The sequence below is a fragment of the Oryctolagus cuniculus genome, chromosome 8, assembly GCF_051225735.1.
Source record: "Oryctolagus cuniculus isolate XC-2025 breed Fujian yellow rabbit chromosome 8, ASM5122573v1, whole genome shotgun sequence".
Lineage (NCBI taxonomy): Eukaryota > Metazoa > Chordata > Mammalia > Lagomorpha > Leporidae > Oryctolagus > Oryctolagus cuniculus.
In genome coordinates this window covers 39,155,227-39,169,521 of record NC_142874.1, presented here as the reverse complement: position 1 = coordinate 39,169,521, position 14,295 = coordinate 39,155,227, and the positions used below count along the sequence as shown (strand labels likewise).

The 14,295-nt window shown below is 45.4% G+C and overlaps 1 protein-coding gene and 1 non-coding gene across 19 annotated transcripts in view; one reads left to right on the top strand and one right to left on the bottom strand.

Moving 5' to 3' along the window:
* TRIM2 (tripartite motif containing 2) overlaps positions 1–14,295 on the bottom strand; it is a 182,682-nt gene that overhangs the window by 62,473 nt on the left and 105,914 nt on the right. For 7 of the 18 annotated variants that reach the window (XM_089302319.1, XM_089302316.1, XM_089302317.1 and 4 more), the window contains exon 2: positions 1,863–2,047. In XM_089302319.1, the coding sequence (XP_089158445.1) occupies positions 1,863–1,996 (134 nt within the window). In that variant the 5' untranslated portion in view covers positions 1,997–2,047. Of the gene's footprint in view, positions 1–1,862; positions 2,048–10,644; positions 10,725–13,260; positions 13,702–14,295 lie in introns of those variants that run through there. The other 11 variants (XM_089302322.1, XM_089302320.1, XM_089302313.1 and 8 more) reach the window with 6 other exon arrangements.
* Positions 6,433–6,537, top strand: LOC127483331 (U6 spliceosomal RNA). Its single transcript, XR_007909527.2, has one exon. It is a non-coding gene; the product is annotated as a U6 spliceosomal RNA (small nuclear RNA).

Sequence of the window (14,295 nt, the reverse complement as noted above, 5' to 3'; positions counted from 1 at the left end):
AAATGGTTAGTTAAACAATGGGTAGAAGTGTATTCTGATAACTACTTAACATCTTTTTCCAAAAAATGTTATCCTCTTAAGAAGGATAAATATGGGGCTGGTGTTGTGGCAGGAGGTTAAGCCTCCTCCTGCACCTGGCTGCTCCACTTCCAATCCAGCTCCCTGCTAATGCGCCAGAAAAGCAGAAGATGGCCTGAGTACTTGGGCCCCTGCTTTACATGTGACGACCTGGATGGCACCCAGGTTCCTGGTTTCCAGCTGGGCCAGCCCAGGCCTTTGTGGCCATTGGGGCAGAGAACCAATAGATGGAAGAGCTCTCTCGCTCTCGCCTCTCTCTCTTTCTCTCTCTGTCTCTCCCTCTCTCTCTGTAACTCTGTCTTTCAAATAATAAATCTTTTTAAAAAAGGAAAAATTTAATAAAAAAACAAGGATAAATAAGGAAGTATCCTTTCTTTTCCCAGAAATCTTTTCTTTAAGGTATACAAATTTCATGCATTTCACAAATACAAATTTAGGGACACAATGATTCTCCCACCCTACCCCCCTACACTCCCACCCTTCTTCCTCCTCCCTCTCCTATTCTCATTCTTATTTTTTACTAAGATTTATTTTCAATTAACTTTATACACATAATATTAACCCTACACTAAGTACAGAGTTCAACAAATAGCATTTTTTTTTGACAGGCAGAGTGGACAGTGAGAGAAAGAAAGGTCTTCCTTTGCCGTTGGTTCACCCTCCAATGGCCGCCGCGGCCGGTGCACTGCAGCCGGCGCACCGCACTGATCCGATGGCAGGAGCCAGGTACTTCTCCTGGTCTCCCATGGGGTGCAGGGCCCAAGTACTTGGGCCATCCTCCACTGCCTTCCTGGCCACAGCAGAGAGCTGGCCTGGAAGAGGAACAACCGGGACAGAATCCAGCGCCCCGACCGGGACTAGAACTCGGTGTGCCGGCGCCGCAAGGCAGAGGATTAGCCTAGCTAATCCTAGCTCACTAGCCGACAAATAGCATTTTAAAACAAACAAAATACACTGTTCCTCACCAGTGGAGTCAAGGGCTCATCTCCAAGTGTCAATTTTACTTCTATGGATTACTTTACATATGTAGCAAATTACATAGTGAGGAAATTTATCATTACTTTATATATGGTATGTCAAGTTTTCTTCATCTAAAACATCCTGGTGTTCAAATGTGACATTAGTATACACAGGAGATCTTTGGGGAGGAAGCACTATTTCATCCATGCAGATGCATGCCCCAACTTGTTACATGGAAGGAAATGGTAGGTTTCTAACTAACCCTCACCAAAGACCCTCTCTGCGAGGGAGCTGCTGCTGGCAAAGATTGTTTCCCAAAGAAGAAAGGGATGAGCCCGCACTGTGGCACAGTGGGTAAAGTTGCCATGGGAGACCTGGAAGAAGCTCCTGGCTCCTGGCTTTGGAATGGCCCAGCTTTGGCTGTTGCGGCCATTTGGGGGGGGGGGGTAATCAGCAGATGGAAGATCTCTCTCTCTCTCTCTCTCTTCCTTTGCCTCTCTATAACTCTGCCTTTCAAATAATAAATAAATCTTTTTTTAAAAAAAGAACAAAGGGAAATTAAAATAAAATTTTCTTCTTCAACTATTTATTTAATGCTCTCTTGTAGAAATGAATCAAGAGTTACTGCTTTGCTTCCTCCCACTTGGAATTGTTAGAAATAAAGTAAATTACTGGCAATTGGTGATTCTGCCTCTAGACGTCCACAAGAAGACGTTCACCGTCTCCCACTGGGAACCACAGAATTCTGGGAAAACACAGGGGTGGGGGAAGGTGTCAAAGGTCAATGTGAAAAACTCCATTGTTGGAGCACAAAGGAGGCTTACCTTTCGCAGAAAGTATGCAGACAGGGGAGAACCTTGGGATTCTTGTACCGTTCCAGGCATATACTGCAAATCAGAAACTGCTTGTCAATCTGGCGCACGACGGGGCTTGGGATGCTGGCGCCTTCACTGGCCATCCTAGACCACTGACATGGGGGGCCGGCTGTCTTTGACCCTGCACGCTGCTGCTGTCAGACAGAAAAAAGGAAAATATGTAATAATTTGTAGAGGCAAACCAGTCACTGGCTCTTTCAATATAGGTGCTGCTTTATAATACAGTAGTGGTTAATATCAGCCATCTCAACCTGACCATCGCCAATCCTCATTGTGGTACAAGGATACAATGAGATGCTTGTTGTTTGTTTTATACAGCAATAAAATAAGCACACGATCACCATGCATCAGAACAAAGAGGCTGTTCTGGGAACAGGTGTTTGGCACAGCAGTTAAGTCACCTGTGGGGACACCTGCATCCCTGGCTTGAGTTCTGGCTACTTTGCTTCTGATCCAGTCTCCAACTAATGTACACCCCGGGTGACAGCTCAAGTACTTGGGTCCCTGCTACCAATGTGGGAGACCCAGACTGAGTTCTGGGCTTCTGGCTTTGGCCTGACCCATACCTGGCAGTTGTGGGCATTTGGAGAATGAATCAGTGGATGGAAGATCTTTCTCCATCTGTTTCTTTGTCTCTCTGCCTTTCAAATGAAAAGATGAAGAGGGAGGAGGAGGAGAAGGAAGAGGAGGGAAGATGTGTCATATAAAGAGGTACATGGGGCTGGCACTGTGGTGTAGCAGGTAAAACTGTCGCCTGCAGTGCCAACATCCCATATGGGTGCCGGTTCAAGTCCCGGCTGCTGCACTTCCGATCCAGCTCTCTGCCATGGCCTGGGAAAGCAGTAGAAGATGGCCCAAGTCCTTGGGCCCCTGCACTAGAGTGGGAGACCTGGAGGAAGCTCCTGGCTGTGGATCAGTTCAGGTCCAGCCATTGCAGTCATTTGGGGAGTGAACCTGCGTATGGAAGACCTTTCTCCCTGTCTGTCTCTCCTTCTCTCTCTGTAACTCTGACTTTGAAATAAATAAATAACTCTTTAAAAAAAAGTAAAGAGGTACATATGCTATGTTTCAAAGCAGTGGTGGCTGAAGGAATAAATACTTATATGGCTATGGTTGTGTCTCCAGCTGTGACCATATTTTATTCCATGTTTGCCTTTTATATTCTTATTAAATTCATTATGTTCTTCCAGTTGTCATACTTGAAGGCATCAGATTATGCCACCCCAACATAGGACACTTTGGCATTAAGAATTAATTTGAACTGAAAGCTACTGAGAAACAGCAGACACCAGGAGAGCTCTTTGTCCTCCTCCATCTGTCTAAAAGCAGGGCACCAATGTCCTTTTTGTAAAGGAAGCCTCCATTTTTAAAAATGCCCCTCTCTCTGATACCAGGAAAAGACTTAATCGAGAATACACACATAAGTCTGACACCAGCTTTGCTAAACAAATCTGTCTGCCACACACTTCCTATTCCTCTTCCCACAATTCACTGCCCCTCAGAGTCTAAACCCCTCCTTCCTTTGTCTCATCAATTCTCCACAATTTATCACTTCTTGTTAAAATGGTATATAGGTCTCCAGGTCTAACCACATCTTTGGGTTTTCACTCCTTTTCTGTCAAGTCCCTGTTCCTGTAAGATGCAGAAGATTAACATCAATAAAATTCTTGTCTCCTTTTCTCCTGTTAATTTGTCTTTTGTCACTTTAATTCACAGGTTCCAGGGACAAAACTTTTTTTTTTTAAAGATTTTATTTATTTATTTGAGAGGTAGAGTTATATATAGAGAGATGGAGAGACAGAGATAAGGAAAGGTCTTCCATCTGCTGGTTCACTCCTCAAATGGTCACATGGCCAGAGCTGAGCCAATCCGAAGCCAGGAGCCAAGAACTTCTTTTTGGTCTCCTATGTGGGTGCAGGGAACCAAGCACTTGGATCATCTTCTGCTGCTTTCCCAGGCCATAAGCAGAGAGCTGGTTTGGAAGAGGAGCAGCCAGGACACTAACTGGTGCCACACGGGATGCTGGAGCTGCAGGCCGAGGCTTAGCCTAACACACCACAGCCCCAGCCCCCAGCCAAACAACTTAAAAGGACCAAAGGAGAGCTTCTCATCTTTTACACCCTATTATGTACGATGGTGATAACTAGAATTTTTTACTTAAGAACATCATATGTGGTTCAGAGAGTTTTCTACAGAACCAAACGTTTGCAGATTTGAGTCTAAGTTGTATCAGCCATCCCCATAGTTGTAAAGAAATGTCCACTGAGATTCATGCACGGGCATTTGCAGGACCAGATGAAGTGAATTAATTGACAGAAAGTTTCAAAATGTCAGGGATCATTCCAGAAAAGGAAAACACCTTGGGCAACAGAGAGGAAGCAAAGAGATAAGGGAGGGGAAAGTCACAACATAAAACTCTGCTTGAGGAAGGCATTTGACTCAGTAATTAAGACAATGTTTGGGACATCCACATCCCATAACCAAGTGCCTGGGTTAGAGTCCTGGCTACCCCAACAATTCAGCTACCTGGTAAAGCACACCCTGGGAGGCAGCAGTGATGACTCAAGTAATTGGCTCTCTGCACCCTTAGGGGAGACCTGGATTGAGTTCCTGGCTCTTGGCTCCAGCCTGGTCCAGCCCCAGCCCCACCTCTGGCTGTCATTTGGGGAATGAAACAATGGATAAAGGGTATCTCTGGATATCTCTGTCTGTCTCTTTCTACCTTTCAAATAAGCTTAAAATATTTTTTTTATTTTTAAAAACCCTACTCCATTTACAATTTACAGAAAGAACTCGTGGCTTCGATCCTAAAAAGGAAAACCAAAGCTGAGCTAATTGGTAAGGTACCCATAGCCGTCCAATTCCCAGTGGAATACTCTTTAAAACAAGAAAAGATTTATTTATTCATTCGGAAGGCAGTGTGACAGAGAGAGAAGGAAAGAGACAGAGTGAGAGAAAGATCTTCTACCCACTGCTTCATTCCCCTAAATGGTTGCAGCAGCTAGGGCAGGGCCAGGCCAAAGCCCAAGAGTCTGCAACACCATCCTGGTCTCCCCTATGGGTGGCAGGGGCCCAAGGACTTGGGCCATCTTCTGCTACTTTCCCAGACACATTAGCAGGGGCTGGATCGGACGTGGAGCAGCCGGGACTCGAACCAGTGCTCATTTGGGATGCTGGCCTCATAGGCCACGGTTTAACTGATTGCACCACAATGCCAGCTCCAAACTCGTGATGACGCCATCTTCAAGACTAATCTTCAGTATGACCTTGATAGGAGGTAATATTATTATTCCCATTTTTTGGAATTAGAAAAACAGACTCTGTCAAGAGGTTTGCCAGAATATAAACTCAAGTGTGTCTGTCTCTAAATCCATGGACTTTCCACTCCCTAAATCACCATCAGGCCTGACCCTTGTGTTTTATGAAGGCTGTACCATGGGGGGCTGAAGCTGTGGTGTAGTAGGTTAAACCTCTTCCTGTGGTACCAGCATCCCATATGGGCGCTGGCTTGAGTCCTGGCTGCTCCTCTTCATATCCAGCTCTCTGCTATTTTTCCTAGGAAAGCAGTGGAAGATGGTCGAAATGCTTGGGACTCTGCACCCACATGGGAGACCCAGAAGAAGCTCCTGGCTCCAGATTGGCCCAGATCCAACCGTTGTGGCCATTTGGGGAGTGAACCAGTGGATGGAAGACCTCTCTGTCTCTGTCTCTCTCTCTTTCTCTCTGTAACTCAGCCTCTCAAATAAATAAATAAATAAATCTTTGAAAAAAAAAAAAAAAAGGCTATACTATGGAAGCTTGGATGCTTTCATTTGGCCCGGGACCTGTGTTTGAAGCTGGGAAACACAACATAGTCACAGAATCAACAATTCTATGCTTCTAAAAGAAACACTCTTTTCAAAATCTTAATGACAGTTCTTACTCTCCATCAAATCACCAAATGTTTTGAAAAACATTTCAACTTGTATTAGGAAAATTGTTGCGTATTTGAATACAGCCATATAGATGACACCCCTACTTTCCAACTCTTTACCTTCTGCATAATTTCACTACAGGGCATGAATAACAGACGGGCAGACGCTGGGGAAAGCACCTGCACCTGAGCAGTGCCACACTGGGCGGAGCTCTGCATGAACAGTGTGGCTGGGAGGGGTCTGCAGGGCTGCACGGCGTGTGTCTGCAGAGAGCCAGAGCGGGGAGGGCCATTCAGTGATTGGGTTACGTGCAGCCCCCCGTCTCAGGAGAACCGAGATGTTGGCTCACTGTCTGCCCTTTTAAACACATCCTTATGACGTCAGCACAGGGGAGGGGTGGATTTGCCTGTCGTAGAGATAAGGAAACCCAAGCTGAGGGTTTGAATGAGCAGCCCAAGGTCATGCAGTAAAATCAGTTAGTCAGAAAGCTCTGATTTCACGTTTTCCTTCTTACCCGATAAGCAAGGATACCTAATCTGAAACAAGTTTAACGCTTTGCTGAGGGGGGTGTGTGTGTGTGTGTGTGTGTGGTCTTCTAAAAATGACAGGGTGCTCACCCTGGCAGCAGTAAAATGTGAATGATCCAGAGAAGATTGGTATAGCCCATGTACAAGGATGGTATGCAAGGCTGTAAAGTGGTTCATTTTTTTCCCCTAAAATATGGTATTAACTTTTCAATTGAAACCAATTAAAAATAATTTGATTTTGAATAGCTTTTAAAGTTTGTCACATTATCCTTTGAAATAATCATAGCCACACTGAGTTTGAAGTAGGCAAAGAGAAAACATCATTTCCTCTTTTTATTAACCTTAGAAATTGTGATTTGAGGCAAGAAAAACATCTATCTTAATTGAATGATAGATGGCACTTTAAAATATGTGGGGGATAGGCCGGCGCTGCGCCTCAATAGGCTAATCCTCTGCCTGTGGCACCGGCACACCGGCTTCTAGTCCCAGTCTGGGCGCCGAATTCTGTCCCGGTCGCTCCTCTTCCAGGCCAGCTCTCTGCTATGGCCCAGGAGGGCAGTGGAGGATGGCCCAGGTCCTTGGGCCCTGCACCCGCATGGGAGACCAGGAGAAGCACCTGGCTCCTGGCTTCGGATCAGTGTGGTGCACCGGCTGCAGCAGCCATTGGAGGATAAACCAATGGAAAAGGAAGACCTTTTCTCTCTGTCTCTCTCTCACTGTCCACTCTGCCTGTCAATAAATAAATAAATAAAAAAAAAGTTAAAAAAAATACGTGGGGGGACAGGGACAGGAGTTTGGTGCAACAATTAAGACGCCACTTGGGGCACCCATATCTGACATCAGAGGCCTGGGCTTGGATTTTGCTCTGCTTCCCATTCCAGTGTCCTGCTAATACACACAGGCAGCAGCAGGCGATGGCTCAAGTACTTGGGTCCCTGCCACCCATGTGGGAGACCCAGATTGAACTTCCAGCTTCTGGCATTGGTCTGGCCCAGCCATGGCTGTGCTGGCACTTGGGAGTGAACCAGGGAAGAGAAAAACTCCGTCTGCCTTTCTCTGTCCCTCGGCCTTTCACATAAAATGAAATAAATGAATGAAAAACTAAAAGTTAACTTTATTTTGGGGCTATTTTTAAAACAATCCATGCAATAGTTTTTTCCTTCATAATAAACATTTCCATGAACTTTTTGAAGACCCTTCGTCTATGTTGACTGAATGAAATTTCGAAAGGTGCCATTTTTATGCTTTAAAGATGAAAATGAAAACATTTCAGTCTAATTTTATGATAGTTATGCGGATGAGGGCAAATCTTTGATAGTATCCTTCATGGACATGGCAAACTAATGACCTCCACTCATCAACACTGACAGAAAATCACAATATCACAACTCTGTCACCAGTGACCTGCTGAAGGCATCTGGGTGTTTTAGAACTCCCAGGAGCGACACAGAAGGCTTCCACCCCCACAGACCCCCAGGATAGCGCAGCGGCACACCAGGGTGGGCTTTGGGGAGGAGCCTGAGTGCTTCTGGATGTTGACAGAGGCGAAGGCGGGAAGAGCCATTTTTAAAAGACATTCATAGTCGCAGGGAGTTCAATGTGGACATTCACCCGCCTAAGAGCTTTCACGTGGGGAGAGGAGCTCCTGTTCCAGGGAGGTGCGAGGGTGGGGGGCCAGGTGTGCGCTCCACTCTGGGTCACCTGCTCGGTCCTGCCTTTCTCTTGGCCCCAGTTTCCCTGCCCTTGCTGTGTTTTCCTCCATAGCACTCACTGGCTGCCTACTCCTAGGCCCTCATGTTTGCGACCCCCTCAAAGTTCCTTTGTGGAAGTCTGAGCCACCAACGTAATGGGATTGGGAGGTGGGGCCTTTGGGAGCACCTAGCTGAGGGTGGTATCACTGCCCGTGGGAGAGAAGGAGGGACAGTGCCTTCTTGCTCGCTCAGCTCCCTGACACGGAGGTTACAATGAGGAAAGAGCCACTAGACTCAAAACCCAGAAGAGAGCTCCCACCTTGCCTTCAGATTGCCGGCTTCCAAAACTGAGTCAACGCATTTGTTTTGCTTAAGCTACCCAATCGGGTTGTATCAGGCTGAACTTGGAACCCTCCCCTACCCGTGAGACACAGGCAGTATGTCATTTATTCTCCATGTCATCTTTCTACCCCAGAACCCCCTGCTTCAATACAAGGTTCACGTGACCCGGGGTTTTGTCCGATTTCCCATTGCAGGAGTCCCAGCACCCAGCACCGTGCCAGGCACATGGTGGACACTGCTTTTTTTTTTTTTTTTTTGAATGAATTAAACCAGTGACCTGTAACGTGGAAGTAGATTTGGGCACAGCAGCAGGAAAGAGCGGCACTGCTGAATTCCACCACGGAGAGTATTGGCGTCACTTGATGTCAGACATTCCCCGCCTTCCGTGTGATAGTCCAAATATTAGCAACAGCAGCCGTCACCCAGACAGTAAATCTCAGTGACACATTTTAACACGTTCCAAGTGCAGGAAAGGCAACTGGGAGCTACTGTGAACACATGTGCATGGAAGCAGGCGTCTGAAAAGCTGGCGCATCGATTCCTCATTAATGGGGACTTGGCAATAGACACAGCTTGTTGTTGGGGGAAAAAAAAAACAATGCAGCCATCACAGAACCCTTGGGCACAGAGAAATCTGGCCCCAGCACTCCCTCCCTCGCGGCATCTCTGGCGTTTGTCCTGGCGCCTTTCCCAAATCTCCTACGACTTGGGGGAAATGACTGTCCCCATGGAAGAGAACTTGATAGCGGGAGATGAAATGGGAGAAAAATGCCAGTGTCCACAATTCTGAGATTTAGACCACACTTCTCACCCCAAATTATACCGCTTAGCTCAAAAGACTACCCAAACTCTCTGCTGCTGACACTGAGTGAGGAGGAGCAGGAACGGAGAAAGGAAGAGAAAAGCCACAGCGAAACCACCCTGGAGTTGGCAAAACTTGTCCGGCTTGTCTAGGGAACACAGTCTGGAAACAGACGCCAGGATTCCTCTGAAAAGTGAGAATCTAACATGTGATTTGTGGGCAAACGTCAGCGTGCTTGATTATACATCATCCTAGAGGAACCCAATTCCATGTCTATCGTGGTTCACAGCATTCTGAGGTTGCTGCTCTTTTTTCCACTTCAGTTGAATCAATAAATTAATATGTTGGGGGGGGGGCGGCAGCATCATGGCACAGGAGGTTAAGCTGCCACCTGTGTTGCCAGCATCCCATATGAGCACCAGTTCTGGCTGCTCCACTTCCGATCCAACTCCCCGCTAATGCTCCTGGGAAAGCAGTGGAAGATGGTCTAAGTGCTAGGGCCCCCGCACTCATGTTGGAGACCTAGATGGAGTTTCAGGCTCCAGGTTTTGGCCTGGCCCAGCCTGGGTCATTGCAGCCACTTGGGGAGATGGAAGATCTCTCTCTCTCTCTCTCTCTCTCTTTCTCTCTCTCACTCTCTGTTACTATGCCTTTCAATTCAATAAATAAATATCTAAAAATGAACTCTCTTGGAACAAAGACAATGATTCAGTCATGCAAAAAATCAGCTTCCCAAGCAGATGCAAATGTCCTGGTACATTTATAACAGGAACCATGAGGGTTATCCGTAACAGATGACAAGCTGCCTTGACCTGCCAAGACAGGCAGCAGTTAGAGCTCAAGCCACAGGCTAAAACACAATTCAAGAATCAAGGTGCTCTCAATGGCTTTACATTATGAGCCTACTGCCAGTCACCTGCAGTTGAACTTGCAATGTTACTAAGGACTCAACCAGAAGAATGAAAAGAGGACAGTCTTCCATGACATTAAAACAGGGTGACCCATTTCCAGTTAATCAAGCCACTATCCCAGATGGCCCTTTGGTAAATTAGAAGACTGGGTGCATTCTCTTTCCTGGTGGTGTATGTGTTGTGTGCTTGTGTTCCTGTGTTGTGTGTATCTGTGTGTGTGTCTGGGGAGAGGGAGTCAGGAGTCACCCACTTGGACTTCTGTCTCCAGGCCAGGACCTGCCCAGACTCTCCAAGGTTCTCATATTTCCGTGGCCTCATGGATGGCAGCTTCCCTAGGTGTGTAGGCTTTCACCACGTGGAAGTTAACTTGCAAGCTGCACCTCCAACTTGTCTTTACGATAGGTGTGCCTGTTTCTCCTGCCTTTTTGCTTAGGATCGCTAGATAGTGAGAAGTCCTCCTGCAGTAAGTTCTTCAGCTCTGCCTAAGTTCCAGAAGCCTGTGTCTGTGTGATAGTGGTAAGTGGTCAGGCTAATTGACACTCACCTTACAGAACTGTGGGGTGGTCAAGGTGAGTGGGGTCTCCTTGCCCATACATGCATCACTTGCCAAGTCTTCCTTGTTCACTTTGGGGATAATACAAAGAGGATGAACACTATAGGACCACAAGAAGGGCAGGGGCACCTAGGGCCACAAACCCCAGGGATCAGTTCTGGGAGTTGGGAGAGACTTGTAAGAAGGAGGAAGAAAAACTAATTTCCCATTAGAATTCCAAAAGACACAAGCTTATTGTAAACCCGTTTTCACTCCAGCAGTATTGAAAGCACTCTTTCATGCTGCTGTTGACAAATAACACAAAGCATTGAATGGAGAATATGAAGGCAGAAGAGGGTGAAGTTTAAGAGGAGAGACAGACCAGCAAACAAAACCCAGGAACACACGTTTCCCCCAGTGATGATGGCTCAATACTTAGCTCATTTGTTCTTGCTCTCTGATCTAAAACTCCAAATGTGGGAGTAAACCTGTTCAATTCAGACAAACTGCACAGCAAAAACATTCAAAGAACCCTAATAACCTACCCACTATAGAGTGACACTAAAATCTTACATATGCAATGAAGGGACACAGATGACATCAAACATTAAAAAAAATTATAGGTGTGTGCAGATTATCATTTTGCCACAATTTAGAAGCAATTGTTACATGTTTTGGAAGACAGAACTACGATAGTAAATAATTTGGCAGTAATGATTTAAAGTTTGAAAGTCTTTCCTTTCTGTGTATTTCAGTAACACTGGTCATGAGAATCTTCATGTTGATTTTATAGGAGAGAGAATGAACTGTCTAACACAGTCTTAGAAATTAGCTTAGTTACATTCTTAAAGATTGCTACATACTTAGGATTCTTTTCTATTTAATAAAGACACATAAAAGAAAGTCATGAGTTAGAAGAAATTAACACCTTAAAAATCCAAATGAATATTTTTGTTTCTTAATAAGACAAAGACTGGCTGTTTTTACTTTATTTTACAAGCATCCAAATCCGGTGATCTTTTGTTATCACATGCGTTTTAAAATCTGAAGTCATGTCAGGATTATCCCGTTGACTGTGTCAGAAAACGTGTCTAGGTTTTATTCTCATATTTAAACATGTGTAGGCTAAGTATGCTGCATTCATACATCTTGAATCAGAGGGCACTTTTACATTCAGCTGTGTTTTAACCTTTCCCACGCAACTCGCTACTGTCTTTCTAGGAGGGGACTGGAAAGAAATACTTAGGGGTTTGGGAAGGGCTAGGGCAGATGCCTGAGACAGAAAGCTGCTTTCTAACACCACAGCACACAGGAAACTTCTCATTGTGTGCTCGCCGGCTCACAGGGGAGGGGTGTGCGTTATTTAACATGACAGTGGGTTACAAACAGTGCTGCCCAAATGTCTGCCCCCAGATACTGAAAGACACCAGAAAATAGGCTCACCTAGGCAGAACTGCAGCTTAATACTTAAAAAGCAATTTAATAATCTGGGTGAACAAGCAGCTCTCCTTGCACATTGTACATTTTTCTTAACCTCCAACAATTTATTCACGAGCAGTAAAACTGCCATCATGCAATCGAAGCCAAAGCAATAAACTGGTAATTTTTAAATGTCTCATCTCCATTCTGAAGCTATGACATGGAAACCATCTTTTCTTAAGACAAAGATACTTTATCTTTTGGTTCAGGAATCCATTTATTAACATTCAGTTTTTTGTTTAAAACAACCTTCCGACTTGCTCTCCAATCCCCTAAAATAAGGAATAAAGACAGGGTGGGCAGACTTTCAGAAAAAGCTCTACACAGAAACAATACTTGCGGTTTCAGGAAGCAAACCTAAGGGCCAACTCAAGGGTTTTTTTTCCTTCCCCCTTCTGTGCAATGCTACCATTGAGCTCCACCCAGATTTGATTGCACTTCAAAGGCAGGGAGAAATTGTCAGGGGAAAAAAAAAAAAAAAAAAAAAGCAAATCATTGACTGCATATCTGTCTGCCAGCCCTCACTGGCATTCAGCATGCAGAGGGTCCAGTCATGCATTAATAATGAACGGGTCTCCAACGGTAACTGACAGCCCTGGAACTCAACCCCAGGGTTCTCCAACAGAGGGTGGGTGGGGGAAGGGTCGGAGCCAGGGAGGAATCCTGCAAATTAAATATCTCATCCTCATTTTTCTATCCAACAGAGCTAAATATTCCTCTCTTTAAAACAGGCCAAGATACACACGAAAATAAAGACTAGTAAAAAAAAAAAAAAAAAAAAAAAAAAAAAAAAAAAAGGAACCCAGAGAGATTGCATTAGAACTTCCTAAGAAAAATCTCTCATGACTTTCTCCCCCGACTTGTTAAATCTGGTGTCTTTGTTTAGGCAAAGAGTGAGTCCCCTGCTATTTTATAGTTACAGAGCATGCAGCAGCACCGAGAGAGGGAAGGGGAGGAGGGCCGATAGAACAGAAAAAGCAGGGAGACCTACCCATTTCTGCAGACAAACAGATGAACCACCAGGAAAAGGATGAGACCCTCCCAAGCCTGTCGCTGCAGCCCCATGGCAATCCAAAAGAACAATGCACATTTCTGCTAGCGACTCAAGTTTAGAAGCACCATGCAAACAGACTGGTTAAAATTCCCTACCATGCAGTGCAGCCATCATCAGAAGCCCAGCATATCTTCTGCTCTAAGTAGTGATGTGCCAGCTCATGAACAGAACAGAAGAAGAGAAAAATGGAGGAAACCAGAGAAGGCTCAGGAGGCAGCAATGTTCCCGGGTCATTAACAAGTGGGAGACCCCCTTCGGCAGTCACACCGATCCATCTTTATCTTACAGAACATCTCGCTCTCACTCAGCGTCTGTTGAAAAGACTGCAGCAAACCAAGCAAGGGATTATGGGATGGGGATGCAGCAGCGAGCCGCGCTGAGATTCGCGGGTGGCTCGCTTTCTCCTCTGAGTCAGCAGTCAGCTGTTGCCACGCTCCCGAGCCCAGAACGCGGCAGCCGGGTTAGCCCGGGGCTGGCCGGCTGCGCTGCGACCCTCGGAGCGTGACGCAGGGCCAGGAGGGCGAGCGCACACCCCCACGGGGACTAGTTTGCATCTGGAGGCGTGCCGGGGGTGGGTGCGAGAGCACACGCTGACTGAAGAGACAAGCAGGCAGCTTCCCTAGGTATCTCGAGTTGCCGGAAACACAAAAGTAAATTCTAAAAATGCAAAAACTCCAGTCTCTACTGCCCCTCCTCCTCTCAGTGTTTTCCCAGAAAACGGTCTATGAAATACAGAGCCACAGGCCAAACATGCAAACGACATTTCTCTGCTTTCTGTGGTTCCAATCATTACTCAGAAAACAAAACAAACAAAAAAAGGTACATTAAGTTGATTCAGGGGATAACCAGATTCTGTTCTTTTTCTGATGATGCTTTCAGTTAAAGGTTGGGAAATTTGACATACTTTACATATACTTATAGCTTGATTTCCTAGTCATTCAATTAAATTTTAAAAGGCATTAATAACATAAAATTATAAGCACGTAGTTAACTGAAAGTGAGTAGGTCCTCTTATGACAAATAATATATTTGAATTAAAAAATCTTACATATATTAGAATGGAATTCATAATCATTCTCTTTTTTACAGAAATAAAGGCAGGCAATATTATTGTGTTCTATTTGGTGGTC